The sequence below is a fragment of the Festucalex cinctus genome, chromosome 10 (assembly GCF_051991245.1).
Source record: "Festucalex cinctus isolate MCC-2025b chromosome 10, RoL_Fcin_1.0, whole genome shotgun sequence".
NCBI lineage: Eukaryota > Metazoa > Chordata > Actinopteri > Syngnathiformes > Syngnathidae > Festucalex > Festucalex cinctus.
The window spans coordinates 4,744,335-4,766,518 of NC_135420.1; the positions used below are offsets into that span (position 1 = coordinate 4,744,335).

The 22,184-nt window shown below is 41.0% G+C and overlaps 1 protein-coding gene across 1 annotated transcript in view; it reads right to left on the reverse strand.

The window, feature by feature from the left end:
- Positions 1–3,869: 3,869 nt before the first annotated feature.
- Positions 3,870–22,184, reverse strand: part of LOC144027742 (UV excision repair protein RAD23 homolog B-like) — a 49,749-nt gene continuing 31,434 nt past the window's right edge. Inside the window, exons 7-10 of the mRNA XM_077535536.1 lie at positions 15,720–15,828; positions 15,294–15,454; positions 14,816–15,052; positions 3,870–5,304 (exon numbers count right to left, since the gene is read on the reverse strand). Of these exons, the coding sequence (XP_077391662.1) occupies positions 5,191–5,304; positions 14,816–15,052; positions 15,294–15,454; positions 15,720–15,828 (621 nt within the window). The 3' untranslated portion in view covers positions 3,870–5,190. The remainder of the gene's footprint in view (positions 5,305–14,815; positions 15,053–15,293; positions 15,455–15,719; positions 15,829–22,184) is intronic.

A 22,184-nucleotide genomic window follows, 5' to 3' on the forward strand; every position in this document is an offset into this window, starting at 1 on the left:
TTTCTTTTCTCTTTATCTTTTCTGACCTTTTCTCTGGTCTCCTGAACCTCACGACTCTGGCGAGACTCTGGCGAGACTCTGAAGTACCTGGTTAAGGTGAAGGGTAATGGGATTTTTATAAGGTTTTATGTGAATTAATGAGTATAAATTTATACGTATTTGCACGCACACGCACGCGCACACACGCACGCACACATACACACACACACACACACACACACCCCCACACACACACACACCCCCACACACACACACACACACACACACACACACACAAACGCGGCCCAGTCTTTTCAGCGTCTCATGGACTCTGTTCTCCGGGACATGCCGTTCCTCTTAGTCTACTTGGATGACATCCTAGTGGCCAGCTCCTCCATCGGAGAACACCTTGCACACCTCCGGCAGCTTTTCTCCAAGCTCAGCCAGGCTGGACTGATTATTAACCGAGCTAAATGTGTCTTTGGGGTGCCCTCCATCCAATTCCTCGGCCACCTCATCAACGAGGACGGCGCCACCCCGCTCCCGGCAAAAGTGGAAGCTGTTGCCGCTTTTCCTCGACCCCGGACGGCCCAGGGTCCCCGCGAGTTCCTCGGGATGGTGACTTTTTACCACAGGTTCATCCGCCACGCTGCCCATGTGATGCATCCGCTTTACGACGCACTTAAGGGTGTGGCTCCTAACCATGCGGTCGACTGGACGGATGTGAAGGCTTTTGAAGAGACTAAAGCCGCACTGTCCTGAGCGGCCTTGTTGGCCCACCCGCGCTTGGATGCCCCGATCGCCCTCACTACTGACGCATCCGATTTTGCCGTCGGGGCCGTTTTGGAGCAGCGCGTCGAAGGTGTGTGGCAACCACGCGCCTTTTTCAGCCACCGGTTAGTCCCTCGGGAGCGCAAGTACAGCACGTTCGACAGGGAGCTCCTTGCTGTCTGGCTGGCGATCCGCCACTTCCGCTTCATCCTGGAGGGCCCTGAGTTCACGGTCTTCGTCGATCACAAGCCGCTCACCTTCTCCATGTCGAAGTTGTCCGAGCCGTGGTCCGCGCGGCAACATTCATATCTGAATACACCACGGACATCCGACATATCGCGGGCAAGGACAACGTGGTTGCGGATTGTCTGTCCAGGGCAGCCGTCAACATGGTACAGCTGGGCCTCAACTTTTCCCGGATGGTGGCCGACCAGGCTTCCGATCGTGGTACCCAGTTGCTTCGGGGCTCCGACACCGGGTTGCAAGTTATAAGGGTGGCGGTCGACGACTCCGGGGATGAGCTGTGGTGCGACGTCTCCATGGGCTGGCCTAGACCGCTGATGCTCTCTGGTTGGAAGAGGGCCGCCTTCAACATGGTGCACGGTCTCTCACACCCCGGCAGGAAGGCATCGCCGAGGTTGGTGGCTCAGAAGTTCGTCTGGTCTGGGTTGAAGAAAGATGTACGGGCCTGAGTCGATTCATGCGTGGCTTGTCAGCGAGCCAAGGTCCACCGTCACACTAAGGCGCCTTTGGAGACTTTTGTTGTCCCTGCGAGGAAGTTTGACCATGTCAACGTCGACATCGTAGGTCCGCTTCCTCCTTCCCAGGGCTTCACCTACCTTCTGACGATGGTGGACAGGATGACCTGCTGGCCGGAGGCCTTTACCCTCACCTCCATATCGACCAGTGACGTGGCCCGGGCGTTTATTGGGACCTGGGTCGCTCGGTTTGGACCGCCGGCGGACCTCTCGTCCGACAGGGGTGCGCAGTTCACGTCAGAGGTTTGGAACTCTGTTGCTGAAAGCCTCGGGGTCAAGCTACCCCGCACCTCCACTTATCACCCTCAGGCTAACGGGCTGTGCGAACGGTTCCATCGTTCGATGACAGCCGCTTTGCGCGCTGGACTTTCTGACGGTAATTGGGTCGACAAGCTACCCTGGATCATGCTGGGCCTTCGTACTGCACCTAGGGAGGACCTGCAGTGTTCGTCGGCTGAGTTGGTCTACGGACAGGTGCTAAGAGTGCCAGGAGATTTCATTCCGGACGCCTTGACGCCTTGGCCCGCACCCGGGCCTGGGCCGCCAGTGGATGCTGCTGGTGCGTTCCAGCCCGTGCCCACGTTGCAGCATGGCACCCCTGTGGCCCGGGTGCCCCCCAACTTGCAGTCGGCCGAGTTTGTTTTCATCCGACACGATGCACACCGTGGTCCCTTGCGTCCCCCTACGACGGTCCATTTAGGGTCCTGCAGCATGGTGCCAAGACTATGGTCGTGGATGTTGGGGGCCGTTCCGAAACAGTTTCTGTTGACAGGCTTAAGCCGGCTCATGTTGACCTGGCCGGACCCTTGGACTTGCCCCGCGCCCACAGCCGCGGCCGCCCCCCTGGGCTGCGCCTGGAAGACCGTGCGGGGTCCCTTCCAGTTGTTCCTGCATCCCCGCCAGTTGGTGCGCGGGACTGTTCTGATGTTTCGGCTGTGCCCCTCCCGCCCGTGCTCCCTGGGTACTTTACCCGCAGGGGTCGAGCAGTTTTGCCGCCCCATCATCCGGAGTTTGATTATGGGTGAATTCTGGGGGGGGGCTTGTGTAGTGATAAGAACATAATTCACCCACGGAACGTTGGGACGAAGGGGGAGTTCCTGGTCCGAGGAGTTGGATAGGATGAAAGGATAAAAGAACGAAATGTTAGTAGGTCTGTGAGCCTCGCGCAGAGTGAGTTGTTGTTGCCGTTAAACACTGAGAAGCTGATGTCAATAAATCGCCGGTCTTTATACATATATATACATATATATATATATATATATATATATATATATATATATATATATATGTATATACATATATATATATATATACATATATATATATATATACATATATATATATATATATATATATACATATATATATATATATATATATACATATATATATATATATATATATATATACATATATATATATATATATATATATATACATATATATATATATATATATATATATATATACGTATATACATATATATATATATATACATATATATATATATATATATATATATATATATATACACACACACATACACATACACATACATACACACACCCACACCCGAGAACTCTCTCGTTCTCTCTTTCTCGTCTCCTTTTCTTTTCCGGACGAGAAACTTTTCTCGTCCAGACAAGAAAAGTTTCTCGTCTGGACAAGAAACATATTTTATTTTTTTCTCCCGTGTCACTTTAAGGGCTCCGTACTTAGAAGCTTTCTGTTACAGCAAGTCAATTATTCTCATGTAGCGAGTATATATAAGTAACTTTGTATTTAAAAAAAAAAAAAAAAAGTTGTGTGCAATCAAACCATTCAAATTTGGAAAACTAACTTTTGAGTTAACACAGAAAAAAGTGTGGTAACAACTCAAAAAATTGAGGCAACCATTACCTCATTTTTTTTTTTTTGTAGTTCTGATAACTTATTCGGGTTAACAGTGACAATAACAATACTGAATAGATCTGATGAACTTGACAAAAACTGGGGACCTAACTTATCAGTAAATTTAGATTTAAGTGAAAATATTGTTTGAAGTTCACTTTGTGATATTGTTTTGTAAATTCATAACCCTTCTTTTGTATTTAAATTATATACTGTATGACCAAACTTGTGACGGTTGTTTCAAGTTTTTTTGGGTGTTTCAATATTGTGACTGTGAATGGTATGGACGTCTTGACTGCACCAGACATTCAAATAAATCAAAAAATAAAAAATAAAAAAATCATATATTTCCTGTTAGTTTTGATGAAGCCATTGATTTTTAACATAAATTACTCTTATGTAGGATGTTTTGTCCAAACTCAGAAATCAGTGATTCATTTTATATTCTATATAACGTAGACACTCACCATATGCGCATGCGCACAACACTGCAGCCAGCTCTGCATTTATTGATTTGACACACTGAAAAGGAAAAACACAAGGCCATCGTCTACAAGATCACAAGACACGCGTACAACTTAAAAAGAACATGCTCGAAACAAATACACCAGCTCTTTCAGGGGAACAGGAAAAAAATAATAATAATTTGTGTGCCAGGACACACAAAAACACAGAAATTCCCTGTAATCCTCATGAAACATGATTTATTCATTTATTTATTTATTTATTTATTTTTTACCAATGGTAACAGAAGAGCCACACTGAAGGGAAAAACATCATTAAAACAAACTCCAGAAAGATGTTGTTTTTTTTTCAAAAATTTTATTTTAGGGTGTGTTACTCTTTCATAGGAAAAAAAATAAAAAATAGACTTCCAAAAAGAAAAACACATCTTGACTCATGATTCCATCTTTCAGATAAATTACATCGTTATGCTCATACTTTGAATCTATTAAAATTTAATTTTTAACTTAACATTCATGTCTTTAGCGTTGACTAGGATTTCTTTTCATGCCTTCTTGAATATATTATTCCTGTAAAATTAAAGAAAACGTATTTATCTCAGCCTAAAAAAAAAGAGCTACATATTATATTGAAAAAAAAGATAAGATTTACCTACAAAAAAATGTAACCTAAAAAAAAACAAAACAAAACCTTTTTTTTTCCTTGAATGAATACCGACTTTCCTTGCTATATTACATCAATCTTCTTGAAGAAAATGTGACTATTAAACAAACAAACAAAAAACAAACAAACTTGTTTTTCTTGGGGAAAAAAAGTGGATAATTCATGAAACATTACTTATAATATTAAAACTTTAATTGACAGTGGATTTAATTTTTCATAATATTTTTAAATTTTTAAATTTGACTTTTGTTCTCATAAAAAAAGTGACTTCCCATTAGATTGTTTTATTTGTGTGTGTGCTAAAATCTAACTTTATCTTGGGAAAAAAAAAAAAGGTTTTGACTTTGTCATTGGATTCATATTTATTTTCTCAAAACAAACTTTAAAAAATTATACCCCTCCCCCTCTAAAAAGCTTCATTTCAATTCTGCTTCATCCAGACCTTCGGAATTAACAATGTCCAACTGGCCTGACTGTGGATGACAGAAGAGTTTGGAAAAGAAACAATGAAAGGTGGCATTTATTCAACATTTGCATCACTCAATCAATCACGAGGTCGCTCCTGCACACACGAAAAACGAATCCAGCACCAAGGAGACAGTGCTTTCAACGTACATGGCTCCTAACGTGCACCGGATAGTGGGGTTGCAAAACAAATCATAAACTACTCGTCATCCCAAGCTTGCTGCAACAGGAAGTTGGCGGCCAAGTTTTCGTTCTTCTCGCAGGCGAAATACGCCTGGATAACCAAACCCTCGGGGAAGCCCAGTGCTTTTAACTGAAACAAAAACATAAGCACAAGGCTTACATACAGGCTTACGTACACAGAAGTATGTGGTCAAAAGTATTGGGACAGAAGGCCGCTGGTCAGGGCAAAATATCGCATCGTGGCAAACTATCCTGTTAAAGCTATAACACAAACGCTGTTTATGTGGTCTAATGTTGCTTTGTAGAGAGTGTTTTAGTGCCAAAACATTTTCTCAGCCTAATTTAGACTTTTTGTGACCAAACAGTGTTTTAATGACAAAATATTTTGATTTACAGGGGAAAATTTGGCCTATTTGAGTGGACAAGCATCAATTTAATGGCAAAATATGTTTTTCTGGTCTAATGTTGACTTTGTCTAAACAGTATTTTGAGGCAAAATAAAACACTGTCATATCCTGACTCACCCAGGATGTTTTATTTTGAAACTGCGTCGGGCTTCCTGTCCTGCTCGATGTGGTCTGTGCTTGTTTGCCATGTAACGGATGCCGCCGGATGCGTCATCTGGCAAAAATAGAAAATAGGTCTATCCGTCGCAGCGCATACGCAGCCGGTGTAATTTGAACAAGCTGATAGAATGGAAATGAATCGGCGGCACGGAGACACAATGCACACGCATGCGGTGTAATCCCGGGGTCAGTCTTTTTGAGAACAAAACAACAAACGTATGAAAAACAGTTTTTAAGAAAATATTCAAATTTCCCTGTTTCCATAGGTTAATACAGTGGTCCCAAACCACTGGTACATTTTATTTATTTATTTATTTATTTGTGACAGAGCATATAAATCCCGAGTGGGAAATTCAAAGTCAGTGCGCACCTCGACTATTACCCTTAATGTTATGAATATACGTCTGTGTGGTGTAGTGATTTGAATGACAAAAGACTAAACAACTTTCCTACCCATCATTGTGACAATGTATAGCATTTTTGGCGCAAACAATGGGGTATATGCCACGGAAGAGGCGGGACGTGATTTTGCACATCAGTTTGGTTCCGGCCTGGGTTGTGAACGCTCAACCGAGGGGCACAAAATCGGAAACTCAAATATTTTGACGCAGCCCACACGTCGCAAACCGAACCGGAAACAAATTGATGTGCAAAAACAGTCCTGCCTCTTTGGCCTATTTGAGTGGACAAGCATCAATTTAATTTCCACTCCTGGAACATCTAGATGGAGCAACAGCACCGTCAAGTGGTGAAACTTGGAACTATCCTTAGTGACAATTCATACAAGTAACCGCATTTTTACACATTTATACCATGATAATTCTTGACAGATAACTGAACTACGAATGATTCCTGTTATATCTTTTTGTGTATGAACGTCCTATTTCATTTGTACTCCATAAGGAATGGAAGGTAATCAATATCTTTCAGTTCAGTCAGATTAGGCTCAAGTATCTTGTCGTCTCCCCCCCGCTTCCCCCTCCCCCCTTCCCTGTCGGCCCCCCGCCCCCTCCCCCTCCCTCTCCCTGGGCCTGGGGCTCCCTCCCCGGCCCGGGCGTCGGGCTCCGGGGGCCGTGCGGGGGTTTGAGGCCTGCCCCACTCCGGGAGAACTCCTGGCGCCCCGGGCGGGCTCCGGAGGCTCCTATTGTGGCGCCAAATGGGTGGGGTGGGGGGCGGGTGGGGGGTGCTGGGGGACGGGCGTGCCACCTACACCCGCCGGGTTGGGTGAGGCCCCGCTGGTCGCTCCTCTTACTCACTTCACTAGTTTTGCACTATACACTTTGTAAATATACACATAGGGCAAAAAAAAAAAAAAAAAAAAATAAAAAAAAAAAAAAAAAAAAAAAGATTAGGCTCAAGTAGAAATAACCTCACAAATTGGTTTATGATGCATTAATTACGATGTGTTAAGCAGGTTGTGTGGGGAAACTGATTTGCCAGACTGACCAAATTTAATGCCAAATTATTAATCCCTTTAATATTTTTTTTTTTAAGTCTGCGTGAGCGAACAGAAAGGGTGGGCCACCCCTTACTGAAGCCCCGCCCATAGACTTTAAAAAGACAAGGGGACCCCCTCGCTTTCTCCCTCTTCCAACTTCGCTCCTCCAACATCATCTTCCGATCGCTCTCTACCTGCAAGTTTCCCAGCCTGCTCGAAGAACTCTTTGTTCCAAGAAACTTGCCAACCACGTGGCCCTTTGGCCCTTTTTCTTTCCTGGCAGCAACCGTTGCCACGAGAGCAGCCACTCGCTCCACGCCACGCCAAAGCAGGTGCAAACTGCAACGCTGACTAAAGACTCTTTTGCCCTTTTTTTTTGTTTTTGTTTTTTTTTTTTCTTCACCATCGGTGATTGCCCGCCAGCGGCGAACTCCGCGGCCCCGGGGTACACTTGCAACGTACCGCCGGACTCAAGGTTGTGTACCTAAGCCGCCGCGCACCACCTGCTATTCGGTGGCGCCCCGCCGCGGCTAGCTCACCTCCAACGGCTGGCCTTCCCCGTACGCAGGCGCGTATTTTTCCCCCTTTTTTTTTTACAAGACCTTTCTGCTCATTCGACGCAAACGATGCTCGTAAGTGTGCGTTTGATTCCCAAATCGGTACCACTGTGTGCAACTTACGTTTGAAACATATCACAGATCTGGCAGGTCAAATTTCTCTTTTCCCTGCTTCCTTATTCATTTGCATTCCTTTCTTATTTTCATTAGCTTTATTTTATTTCTTTTCTTCTGACAGGTAGAATAGTTATATAGGCAGTGTTTTGATACTGTAGTGTAGCAATCGTGAATAAATGCATGTTTTATTAACTCTATTCCGCCTAAGTCATCTGTGTTTCCGAGTGGATTATTATTCTTTTGTTAGTACAACGAACCACTGAATATCGAGTGTGGCGACTTTAGATTATAAATGACTGATGAAGGAAAGATTTTGGTCGTTGTTTGCTCCTGTTAACCCAAAGCAAAACCAACGTGGTGCCCCTAGAGGTTATCGAGGTAAATATAATTTACCTCTGTAACGTCCAGATTATTAATTCGTCCAAAAGACGACCCAATTATGGCTACACAGATCATATTGCATTAGTCGGTCGAAGACCAGTTCTGTCCTGTACTCCAAAACGACGTGCAAATTATTATTATATTTTTCCATTCATTCGGTTTTCGTCCACAGGTGGCAGTAGCGATTTGAAATTTTAAATCTTCCATATAGAAGCTTGAAGAAATAGGCTGCAGAGCAACCAACTTGGTGCGTGTATGATGCTGAGCATCAGTGGGCCACCTATAGGAGAGTTTGCATACAACAGAGCCTTGGAGCTCTTTAAAAAAAATAAAAATAAAAATTCATTGCTCTGAAACAGGGTGGAAGCTGTTGCATTGATTAGGCCATGTACAGAATTTTTTTGTTTTTAACTTTTATTTTCCATTGTTGTATTTATTTTATTCACTTTCTATATTTTTACATTCAGCGGAGCACTGAATAATTTTTTTTTGTGTGAAAGTGACGTTTGTTTACACTATCACGGAATCCTGGAGGAAGTTGTCCCAAACTTCCCCCCAGGTCGCCCATCGGCTTATGTCCATACATGTGGCTCGTGTAAAAAATAAATAAAAAAATAATGAGTATCATTGCGTTAAAGACTGTGTGTATTCTTCTCCGCCATCTAATGGTGAACTAATAATTCATTCATTTTAACAGCCCACTATTCATTTTAACAATATGCTAAAAAATACGTTCACATTAAACGTACTTTTTTTTTTTTTTTTTTTTTAAAGTAATCGTATAGGTTTGGCTGAACAATTTTAGGAAAAAAACAGTTTTTGTTTTTTTTTTCAAATATTTCGTTATCATTCAATTTGCGATTTTCTTCTAATCAAAACATGAAATGTTATTACTCTAATCATGCAAGGAGACTAAACAGGTTGTGCGAGGGAGGCAGTCCTTCAAAGTTTTTAAAATGGTTTAAGTATAGTCAAGACCTACTCCACTAATTGGTGACATATGCAATTGTGTGTAATAGTCTATGTAAAAGTTTGATTATATGTAAATATCTTTTCACATATTTTTGCTCCAGAGACTGGGTGCTTAGCGATACAGAACACCATAAGATTTCTCGTTCCTGCAAAGCAGGACATCTTTTTTTCCTCGAGTATCGGCTTATTTAGCGTACACTGTCAATAAGACAGTCCCAGCAAATTTGTTCGTGACACGCAATAAGAAGGCCAACTTCCAAATAAACCTTACTATACCAACTCAATGCCTTGGTACACTATTATTTTGAAGTTGTTACTGAAAGTGTGTCACAAAGTAACAACTTGACTCGTCACTGACAAGTTGAACTGATAATTATGGACGCTAAAAAACATCTACTTATTTGCAGTGTTGCCACAGTTACCTTGAAAAAGTAACTTAGTTACTTTACTGATTACTTGGTTTTAAAAGTAACTAAGTTAGATTAAAAGTTATTTTAGTTACTTTCAGCAGCTGCCGATAACACCATCTCAACATAAAAATAATGCAGTAGAAACGGAGTTCCAAATACTTTATTGAAAGTGCATTTTTAACATGAAAATAAAGTTGTTTTTTATGAAAAACAAAATAGGCAGTCTCTCTTGACTTCTTGTAACGTAAATACTTTTTATAAAACAAAAAATAAAAATCTATCCAGGTTGAAAATGAAAATCCCCTTAATTCCTCTATTGTTTGTTTGTTTCGCTATTCCAGTGTGTACACATGTATCAGTTTAAATATTTATTAGTAGTTATTGACAGTTATAATTGTTTTTTGGTTTGTTTGTTTTTTTCTCTTCAAAATAAGGATCAGGAAAACAAAAGGTTAATAATTTAATGTTGAATATAAATATTTAACCTTTAGACAGACACCAACACAATTAAACAGAATATGTGCACATTGTGAAGTATTTCAGAAAAATAAATTTAAGACATGAAATAAACCTACCGTCCAGCCAAAAGAATTATGAAGCCACCTTATGAAACAATAATTCTATCAAACACATTTTAACCACTTAATATATGCAAAAATATTTCCAAAAGTTCATTTCCCTTTTTAATCAACAATTTTTGTTTTTAACAATTTTTGTTTTTCTTTTGCCATCACATTCATTTTTGGTTAATGTATGACATCTTTTTTGTTTTTTTAATCTGAGACACGATGATGACCACAGAATCACTACTGTTTATAATTTTGTTTTTTGGGCTGTTGTTCATTTTGAGTTTGATTACGTAATCGCGGGCACGTCTCAGTTCTCCTATCTGCTGCTCATGCTAGTTGTAGACATTGACAGGGAGCCACAAACTGAGAAATGAGATACTTGCAGTGTGCTTTTAGCATAGCTGGTGTGTTGGCTGTGGGACATACCTGTGTCGTTTGAATCCATGCATTGGATCGTCACGGGAGTTATTGTTTTTGGCTCGCGCGCAGTACCAACGCCGGCCCGGGACATACAAGTGCACCGAGAGGACTCGATAGCCATGGGAAATACCGAGATGTACGATTTATTGTTCCATAAGGTGGCTTCATATTTCTTTTGGCTGGACGGTACGTTTATCTCATGTCTTAAATTTATGTTTCTGAAATACTTCACAATGTGCACATATTCTGTTTAATTGTGTTGGTGTCTGTCTAAAGGTTAAATATTTATATTTAACATTCAATTATCAACCTTTTGTTTTCCTGATCCTTATTTTGAAGAGAAAAAAAAAAAAAAAAAAAAAAAAACAATTATAACTGTCAATAACTACTAATAAATATTTAAACTGATACATTTTTCAGTCATATCGCCCAGCCCTTTGTTGCGGTATATTTAAATAATTGATTCAAAATATAAAAATATAGAAGACATATTTGTTGTTCTTTTTTAACACATTTGTAGATACTGTAAAAATTTGTGGTGTTTTAAGATTAATGTTTACAAGCAACAAATGTCACTATAAGTCTTGAATGTTGAAACGAATCGTATCGAATCGAAAATTGTATCGTTCCCAAACTTAATCGAACCGTATCGAACCGTTCTGTTCTGAAAGATTTTTTTTCAATCGAATCTCAACCTGTGTATCGAGATACATATCGAATCGGCCTCATTTCAGAGATTCCCACCCCTAGTTTTCAGCATGCACGAGTCGACTCAAGTGTACACACTGGAATAGCGGAACAAACAATAGAGGAATTAAGGGGATTTTCATTTTCAACCTGGATAGATTTTTATTTTTTGTTTTATAAAAAGTATTTACGTTACAAGAAGTCAAGAGAGACTGCCTATTTTGTTTTTCATAAAAAAAACCTTTATTTTCATGTTAAAAATGCACTTTCAATAAAGTATTGGAACTCCGTTTCTACCGCATTATTTTTATGTTGAGATGGTGTTATCGGCAGCTGCTGAAAGTAACTAAAAAAGTAACTTTTAATCTAACTTAGTTACTTTTAAAACCAAGTAATCAGTAAAGTAACTAAGTTACTTTTCCAAGGTAACTGTGGCAACACTGTTTAACGGCAGCTCTAGCGCATCCAATGCTAATGCAGCTAGAGTTGCTCGCGTATCGTGGCTAATGTGGCTAGCGTCACTAATGATAATACGGCTAGCGCTCAGCCAGCGTGAGGGCCGTTTGACTACTTTTGAAAGGCGTAAATATCCGTACGCACTTTGATGGTGACAGCCTGACACAGTTGAAGTGCTGATCATTTTATAACAAACTCAACTGTGCTGATTTAGCCGGCAAAATTGCTACTGTGGTTCTGATGTGATCTCGTCTCATTGACCATAATCTATGGGGAGAATTTCTAAAGAGGAAAATAGTGTGCTACTAAGCACAGTTTAAATTTAAGTTAAAAAAAATGAAAAGTAGTTGGTCATTGTTTACATTGTGGGGAATATTTGACACAGTATCTGGCAACCCTGGCCTGCTTGCATGGTAAGCTGCGTTCAGAATGCAGTCATACAGTGTCTGATTCCAATCGGATTCCTCTTCAAATCCAATTTTTAGGGCTGACTGTACACACTGTTGTTAGCAAGTGTCCAAATCTCAGACTGTCACATAATTGACTCATCTGACAGGTTGCTATAGCAACGTTGAACGAGTAGTGTTTGACATCATATTATTGCCACATTGTTTACCGCTCCGCACTACCCGACTGGCTCCTCGCAAGCGCGTTAAGTGTGAGGACTATAAAATGTACACAGTCATAGTACAACATCTGACTTTTTTTTTCTTTTTTTCTTTTTCTTCAGGACTCGACAGTGCGAGCATTTCACTCGCAAATGCGGGTAACTTTCAAGTGCGTGCTAGTGAAAAAAAAATGCCACTCGCGCGGCGCGAGTGCATTAATGCTCCCTTTGCACTATGTTTAAAACGTACATTCGGAAGTCGCTGTGTCCTCCGCTGTCTCTCCCGTACTAGCAACGAGAGCGCGCCGCCGTGGGCCGACTCAATCCAATAGTATTTGAGTGAAACATGAGCCTCTGCAATTTGATTGGCTGGCTACTTCCTGATCGCCACAGCATAAGTGTACACGCGCACCGCGCAGTCTACAATTTACATACAAACATATGTAATATGGCGCTTTTCCACCAGACCGGTTCCACACGGATACCTCCATGGGACTCTTTTGGGGCCGAGCCGTTCCGCTGTAACCGCTGTTTAGAAGCCTTTCGGCAGTGGTTCTGCAGCGCTGGTCGTCGGGGGACGAGAGGGGCCGTCGTCACCTGTCATCTGATTGACAGACAGCAACGGATTTTGCGCGAGAGAACCAAAGGCGCCCGCTGGTCTTCACCAAAGTCATAAAAATATGGTATATACAATCAATATAATAATCTTTTACAACAACGCTGAACTATATTTACAATTTAAAAGGTACTTGTGGATGGATATGTAATGTTTGTGGTTAAAAATAAATAAATAGCGGTCGTGTGTTCCCAATTAATTTGAATGAGAGCGCCAGCGGGAGAGTTCTCCATTCACAAATAGTTTCGTGACTCGCCGGTCGTGAATCTCAATATTTCATCCATGGTGGTCCATATTGAACTGTAAATATGATTCAATGTTGGCGTGACTTGCCACTCGTGAAATGTAGTGGCAGATCCGCACGCATTGGGGAAGGCAAGCTTCAAATTATCCCACCCCCTTCCCGCCGCACACCTCCTCTAACTAAAAAGCAATGGAGGTGGTTGTGGTGTGGTAGCTTGCCGTGCGGGGCTCAGGGAAAAGCGGTAGCGAATTTTAAAATAATGAAGCGATCTATTGTTGATTATTTTATAAAACAAAATGAGAATGATAGTGGTAAAGGGGGGCCAGCGGACGCTGCCAAATGAAACGATACAGATTATTCTGCCCTTCAGAAGTTTTAGTTTGAATTTGTGCAGTCTTTAAGCGCCCTACTGTGGTTGCTAGGTTTAATGTTTTTGAGTAAAATAGGGATTTAACACCACTTAACTCAACTCAAGTCAAGTTTATTTCACTGAACGCAGACACGTTTATTGTTATGCAGACTGTTGGATCTTATTTTTGTTGTTGCTTTGGACAAGAATTGTCTAAGAACATGCGATGTCAATATAAAAACACTGTAGATTTATTTTAGTTAATTAGGACAATTGGAGATTGTTGAATATGCAATGTAACTAGCTACTAGCATGAAAGTGTGTTGTGTATAGTTAGCTAATATTACATTGTTCGTTATTTTATTTTCTAGTTTTACAACGACCTAAGGAGGGTAATGGTCAGAGGCCATTGTTCAAATTAACAGCACAAAAGGAAAATGAAGTCAGGTTATTTGGAATGTCGCTAACTCCCTGTCTAGCTGGTGAAATCTAGACGCTTCAGAGCGAGGACAGCCGAGGAGCAGGTGAATGGGGGAAAAAAAAAAAAAAAAAGAAAGTACTGACTTAATGAGCTAAACAAAATAATGTTGACATGAGTTAAGTTATACAAAATTATTGACTTGTTTTGATAGCCACTGCTGTTGCAGGCAAACCTCGTGTTCAAATTACATATTTTGCAAATATATAGAGTTGCGTATGCCTAAGGTCATGCTGCAGCTCCACAAAAAATGGTGCGACCAAATCCCGTGCTGTGCGAGCAACTCAAAATGTTACTCTCACCATGCTAGTAGTGGAAAAGTTAGTGTAGAGCCCTGTTCTTTATAAAGGACCATAGGTCTATGGCTACAACCACTCAATAAATTGCCATTTCCAGTTGCGCACAATCAGGGAACGGATATTTTGGGTGCCAATCTGAGCTCCAACTTTAATGAATACAAGTCACACCTGAGTATAAGTCGCAGAACCAGCCAAACTACGGAAAAAAGTATGACTTCTAGTCCAAAAAATATGGTACTTTTATTTTCATCTATTATATTTTTGAGTGAAAACATTGCACTTCTGTGGTCAAATACATCCCTTTTGTGATTGTTTTCTTTTTGTAAGGCAATATGTTGGAAGGTGTCTGTGCAATCTTAGTCTGAGATTGAGGCTCTAGTTGGACATTTGATTAAACATTTGATTCCCGTGTCCCAATGCTTTTGTCGGTTTCCAAGTGTAATTTCCTGGTCTAGACAAGAGAAGCTTTACTGACCCTCTCGATGGCCTCCTTCTCCTGCGGCGTAACCTGGATGTAATTGGCACGGGTCGGCGCCCGTGGCTCTCCGCTGCTGCCGCCACCGCCACCGCCACCACCGCCGCCGCCAACGCCACCACCACCGCCGCCGCCAACGCCACCACCACCGCCATCGCCCCCTCCTCCGCTGCTGCCGCCACCACTTTGAGGCTCATTGAGCATCTGGACAAATCGCTCCTGGTGCTGCGTGATTTGCTGCGCAACATCAGACGCAAACACTATAATAATATGCTTTAAATACAACATACAGTTAGTCTATTTTTATTCCTATTTTAACTTTATATTCAACCTTAACATTTTTTCAGCTACTGGTTGTGGTTAATTTTGTCACTTTTGGTCCTCTGTAGTGCAGCAACATCTCTTTCTTTATTATTAGTATATTTGAATGACAAATTAAGTCTAAAGATCAGGTTCAGGAATGTGTCGGAGTCCTCACCTGCAGAAGCTGTGGGTTGTCTCGGCCCAGCTGCTGCAGGAGGGCCGGCAGCAGCGCGGGGTTCTGCTGGATAATCTGACGCATCTGCTGGAACTGAGGCTGGTTCCTCAGGAACTCCAGAGGGTTCCGTGCAGACTGCACGATGCCGCCCGAAGACGGGCCTTATGGGACAGGAAAGACAACATTGTCCTGAGCGTGGTCAGGGAACAAATTCAACTTAGAATTCAGGGTGCCACTTCCAGGATTTTGTAGCCAATTGTAGCCCTTTCCTGATTGTTTTCTTGGAAAGACTAGCCTTTTAGGGAACAGATAAACTGTCTTAATAACAGAACATTACATTTTGATGGGACATAAACCTGTGAAAACTGAAGGATTTATGCAGAATTGGGAGACAACACACAAAAGGGACCACGTTTTTGCACTTACGACTGCTGTCTGCCGGCAGCATCTGCGTGGTGGGGGCAAGGGTCGCGGGGGAGCCCGTTGGAGAGTCCCCAAGAGTTGGCGTGTTGCTCATCTCGGCGGTGGGGAGACCCTGCACCACAAAAACACGTTTGAAAGCAGCATTGGGAAAAGTGAAATTTCAGTACCAGCCTGAAATGAATTCAAACCTTTACAGGTGAACTTAATGTGACCTTTTCTAAGCTTTTGAATGCACATGTCCAACTATTAAATGTTTCAGTACTTTTTCCACAATTTGCTGTTCTCTAATAATGATTTTAATGGCAAAATTCACAAATGACAATACTCCAGCTCAAGGTCGCATCATCAGGGAACGGCTATTGGAGACTGGCGTACCGGAAATGGAAAGGCCTGCACTTTCTCCATGCCTGAATCCTATTGAAAACCTGTAGGGTCAGCTAAGTCACCGTGTAGAAACTCAAAACTGCACCCCAGAAACTCAATGACCTGAGGGCTGCCCTTCAGGAAGAGTGGGATGCCATGCCTCAGCAGAATGATTCGACTTTTGTACAGCATGAGACATCGTCATCAGGCTCTAATTGATGCTCAAGGACACATGACGTGTTATTGAGACATTGATTTTTTTTTTTTTTTTGGTGTACCCCCCATTGTTGTTAACTTGTCTCAATGAATTGTTTGAGATGAGGAAGTCTTCTACTTAAATGTCCTAAAAAGGTTGGGAAGCACTTGGACCAAAATTTTGTCCATTAATATTCGTTGGGCACTCGTCAAAAGGCATGTGATGACTAATTTAAATGTTCAAAATTTCACGGCGTCAAGAAAAAGCTTGCGAACATCTTTGCTACATTTATTGGACAAAGGATGGATGTTGAAAAAACAGCATGTGCTGCATTCAAGAAGGGATGGGTACCTTTCGTATTTGAACCGGTTCGGTTCCAATTGTCAATATCGGGGTATTGATACCGGTACTAAACAGTACCAATTTTCGTTAACTTTGGTTCTGTCGTTTGTAGTAATAAATGTTAATTTATTTAATGATAAAATAATCATTTTATAAAATAACATTCACAAAGAAATGCTTCAACTATTTGTACATTGCTATTAAGTAATCACAATTAAATCAAGTACAAGGTAGTCCTCAACTTACAAACACAATGGGTTCCGAGAGGTTGTTTGTAAGTCGAATCACATTAATTTTGTTTAAAAATTAAATTTTATCAAATAATTTTTTTAAATAATTTTTTTTTTGTAAAATTTAAACCAATTAAAGTCCGGGTTTTGACCGTTTGTTTGTAAACAAACTGTTTCCGTTTGTAAACAAACAATTCAAAATGGACCCTTCCCATGGCTCAACCCACACAAGCTCAACGTTCACGCCCCCTGCCTCTACCGCACTCAGTGATCGCTGACAGGGTTAATAGCGCAACACAACATTAGCATTTAGCTTAGCTTCAGCTTCAATGCCAGGTGTGAATATAAGGACATAAGAAAAGTTCGACCCTCAATCTATATTGCCGAGTTACCCTTGTCAAAGTGACTTAGCCTAGCATGTCGCTAAATCAACAAGCTAACACTTTATTTTCTGTTTGTCCCTTACCTGTCCAAGCAGCCCAACTCTGCGTCGCTCTTCAGCCCAAGCCGCTCTTAAGGGCTCGGAAGCGAGTAAACGCAATCCCAAGATTTACTCTTGTTTTCGACCGTGCATGGATTGCAATGCTGCTTATCGGTAACGCATTGACCGACAGTCCATTCATGTGTAAGTCCGCGACTCCGTGTGTGCTGGCTCCAGGTGGAGGAGTGGAACCGTAACTTGCCTTTGGTGCCAGTTGGCGTGGGTTCACTTCTCTACCTGGGAGACTGTGGTGTAATCCATTGTATTGAATCGGTATAACCACTAGAGGGGAGACTAGGTCCGTGATTACAGACAGGGAAGTAAGTGCGTTCGTCGTTGTTGAAGCCAGTTAAAAAAGGAGGCTCCATGGTCACTCGAGTACAGCTGTCTTCATTTAAAAGAACCCAACAACATGGTGTCAGAAGCGGGATGGTTTTGAGGTGGAAATAAGTCAGCTTTGCAACCGGCTAGCGACAATGTCTGAGCAAGCGTAAGTGGCAGCTTTAGCAGCGGGAGCGGTAGCAGGCCCAGGAATGGCGACGGCTAGCCCAGCAGCGACCTTCACCATTAAACCACCGGAGCCCTTCGACTTCTCGAAGCCCCAGGAGTGGGAAAAATGGATAAGACGTTTTGAGCGTTTTAGACTGGCAAGTAACCTAAACAACTCCTCAGATGCAAATAAAGTAAACACACTGGTTTATTGCATGGGAGATGAAGCTGACGACGTGCTACGTGGGCTAACGCTAACAGATGAGCAGCGGCAGCTGTATGATGTGGTCAAAACAGCTTTTGATAGACATTTGTCCCAAAGAAAAATGTCATATACGAACAGGCAAAATTCAACAAGAGAGCGCAACAACCATCAGAACCAGTGGAGTCGTTTATCAATGCACTTTATGCACTAGCAGAAAACTGTGAGTATGGTGCACTCCATGATGAACTTTTGAGAGACAGGCTTGTAGTGGGTTTAAAGGATCAATCGCTATCAGAAAGAATGCAGCTTGACAAAGATCTTACCCTTGCTAAAGCTATAATGATGGCAAGGCAATCTGAAGAAATAAAAAGGCAACAGACCGACCTGAGAGACGAATACAGCGCAAGTAAAGCGGCCATGGATGCGGTACACATTAAGAAAATCAAGCAAAAAAAGTTCAAAGGTAATGAACAGAAACAGCTCAAGTCCACTCAACCTCAGCAGACAAAAGATATGATGTGTTATAGATGTGGCAGAGCACCACCACATGCAGCAGTACAGTACCCAGTGTTGAATTGAGTAGATTGAGTAGGGTCAGATGAAAAGCCATATCATGTAAAATGAGATAACAAATTAATGGACTAGACTCAATTCTTAGTTAGAGACCAATTGGTGTCTGTAGGACCGATAAATCATTCTTTGGCCTCTGGGTGTAGTTCCTCAAAGTAACCACCAGATGCCGCCAAACCTGTACAACTAAGCCACCCACTCAGCATTGCCCGGACATTCCATATAAGATACAAATTGAGTGTAAATAAATGATATCCTGAATTAAGTAATAATACACAACACAATCTATATTCGACAATTGTTAACCTGATTTTTGGATCAATGTTTGTAGCACATTGAAAGCCAACTATGAAGTTTTGCTGTCTTTTCTTTTCTTTTCTTTTATTTATAAGTGATACTGTCTTTTATCGCTGATAATATTGCTGTAACTGCATTGAAAAGATTATCTGTATGTATTTTTTGATTTAACAAAGATATATACAAGATGTGCAACAGAGAACTAGAATTAACCTGTTAAGTTCAAGCTGAGAGAATTTGGGTTTTAACATGTCATGTATATACATGTTATTCATGCTTGCTTAATTAATATATCTATGATGTTATTTATTTTAACGTTCATCATTGTCGAATAGAGCTAAGACCTTGACATATTTTCATGTATGACTCATCATTCAACGTTGTGTATCCATGACACATTTGTAAAGAATGTATGACTTCATCTTCATGGCTCGTCTGTGGAAAATTACTGAGAATGAGTCCCAACAAGTGCGCTTTGATATTTCTGGAGGCGGAAGGACATTCACGGAAGAAGTCAGTGGTCTGACCCAAGGGGATAAAAAGCCGTCACCAGCTGCGATCGAGGCCCTTTTTTCTTCACCCTGCGATGTGGTCTGGACAGAGTGTATTGCCGAAGAAGGATTATAGCTGCCTGTTTGAGGACTTATGATTTTTTACGAAGGACTTGGACCAGCCGTGAATGGAATTATCTTCAATAATTGGTAATGTACAAATCTTTTAGCAATAATGATGTATAATAGGAAGATATGAATGACTAATCGCGTGTTAGGGTAGGGGCCATTTAATACACTCTCATATCTTTAAAATTATTTTTGCCAAAAACATCTTATTGTCAATCAGGTCTTAAGCTTTTCCGAGAAATGATCAATCTTAGAAAGCTTTTTGTAAAAGGTTTATATTATTCTTAATTTTCTGTTTTTATTTTATTTTATTTTGATTGATTTAAAGTTTGATCATTAAATGTGATTTTTATGATTTATATTGGTTATCTTATTATTGTCAATAAAATTGTTTAAAAGATAATTTTTGAATCAATCATTTTATTGTTTTGTTTTAATCTTTATTTTATTTAGTTTTGGTTTTATTTTTATTTTGGACGTTTTATAAGTCCTTATTATTTGTTTTTGATTTTATTTTATTTTTGGACGTTTTATAAGTCCTTATTATTTGTTTTTGATTTTATTTTATTTTTGGACGTTTTATAAGTCCTTATTATTTGTTTTTGATTTTATTTTTATATTTGGACGTTTTATAAGTCCTTATTATTTGTTTTGATTTTATTTTTATTTTGGACGTTTTATAAGTCCTTATTTGTTTTTGATTTTATTTTTATATTTGGACGTTTTATAAGTCCTTATTATTTGTTTTGATTTTATTTTTATTTTGGACGTTTTATAAGTCCTTATTATTTGTTTTTGATTTTATTTTTATATTTGGACGTTTTATAAGTCCTTATTATTTGTTTTTGATTTTATTTTATTTTTGGACGTTTTATAAGTCCTTATTATTTGTCTTTGATTTTATTGTATTTTTTTTGGACATTTTATAAGTCCGCATTAATATTAATTTTTCCCCTCTTCGAGGAGGACAACAGTAACGGACGTTTGGAAAAAGGTAAGTGCACTCGAATAACATCTAATGAGTGTCTCCATCTGTATTAATAAAGTCAAATACTCCAGCTTGATATGTAACAAATCCGTATGATTCTAACAAGGATTATTAAATGACTAGGTCAATAACAAATGCAAACAACTTAGAAAAGTGGAGCTGCCAATTTAAGTGGGGTGTTCAGATTATCATTCCTGGGCTCTGTGTGTGTGGTTACTCACTCAGGATTGATAGGTGGATGAAAACGGATTGGCCTCATGATAAGAAGACAGTGAACAAACCTAGGTGAATCCACTTTGATATATCGGCTTATCTAATTCCCGTCTCCTCACGCTGACGCCTTAAAGCTGGTGAGGAAAAAGGGGAATTTCTAACCCTTTAATTGGAGAGTCGATCAGGACATATTTCCCGATTTAAGTCCTGCGGGTAAGCGGAAGTTGACACCAGCTAAAAATGCAGAGTGCCATATCTGTGGAAAGCGCGGACACTATGGAAGAGTCTGTAGGTCTAAACCAGCTGTAAATGAGGTTGCTGATAGTGCAGATGGTCTTTTTCTGGGTGAAGTAGATTTGGGAGAAGATCCATGGATGGCTGACATAAATGTGAGAGGACATAAAGTGACATTTAAGTTAATTCTGGCGCGGACGTCACTGCTATTTCAGAACAAACCTTTGGAAATTTCAAAATGAAAAATGAACAGCTGGAAAAGGCACACAAACCCCTGTATGGTCCGGGTAGAACCATGCTAACTGTTTTGGGGTATACTACTGAAACTATCACGTACAACGACAGAAGCACAACTGAGAAGATCTATGTGGTCAAAAATCTACGTGCGGCGCTACTGGGAAGAACAGCGTCCGTGAGATTGAAGCTGATTGCCAGAGTTGACTCCATAGATCATGAAACAGTGAAGAAGGTGTATCCTAAGTTGTGTGATGGACTTGGACTGGTTCAGAAACCGGACACAATAAAGCTGAAACCTGATGCAAAGCCCTTTTCACTTAAGGTGCCAAGGCGTGTTCCACTTCCGCTCATGGGAAAAGTCAAGGAGGAACTGAAGCGGATGGAAAAGCTGGGAGTTATTAGTCGAGTGGAGGAGCCAACAGATTGGTGCTGTGGCATGGTAGTAGCTCCCAAAAAGGATAAGGAAAAGGTGCGTATCTGTGTGGATATGACTCCTCTAAATGAGTCTGTGTGTCGTGAAAGATATGTACTTCCCTCAGTGGACCAAACGCTTGGCATGCTCACAGGTGCTCAGTTTTTTTTTTTTTTTTTTTTTTTTACAAAGCTCAATGCTAATATGGGCTTTCGGCAGATACCGCTGTCCAAAGAGTCGGCCCCCCTCACCACTTTCATTACACCATTTGGTAGATACCACTTCAACCGTCTACCATTTGGTATTTCAAGTGCACCAGAACATTTCCAAAACATGATGGTGACGGAAGTCACAGCAGGCCTTGAGGGAGTTATCTCTCATATGGACGATATCCTTGTCTGGGGGTCAACAGCGGAGCAGCACGACGAAAGACTGGATGCTGTTCTCAAGCGAGTGGAGAAGGCAGACGTGACGCTGAATATGTCAAAATGTGAGTTCGCCAAAAGACAAGCCAAATTCCTTGGGTTTATTGTCTCAGCAGAAGGTTTGAGCCCTGATCCAGTCAAAACCAAAGCAGTTCAGGAGATGAAA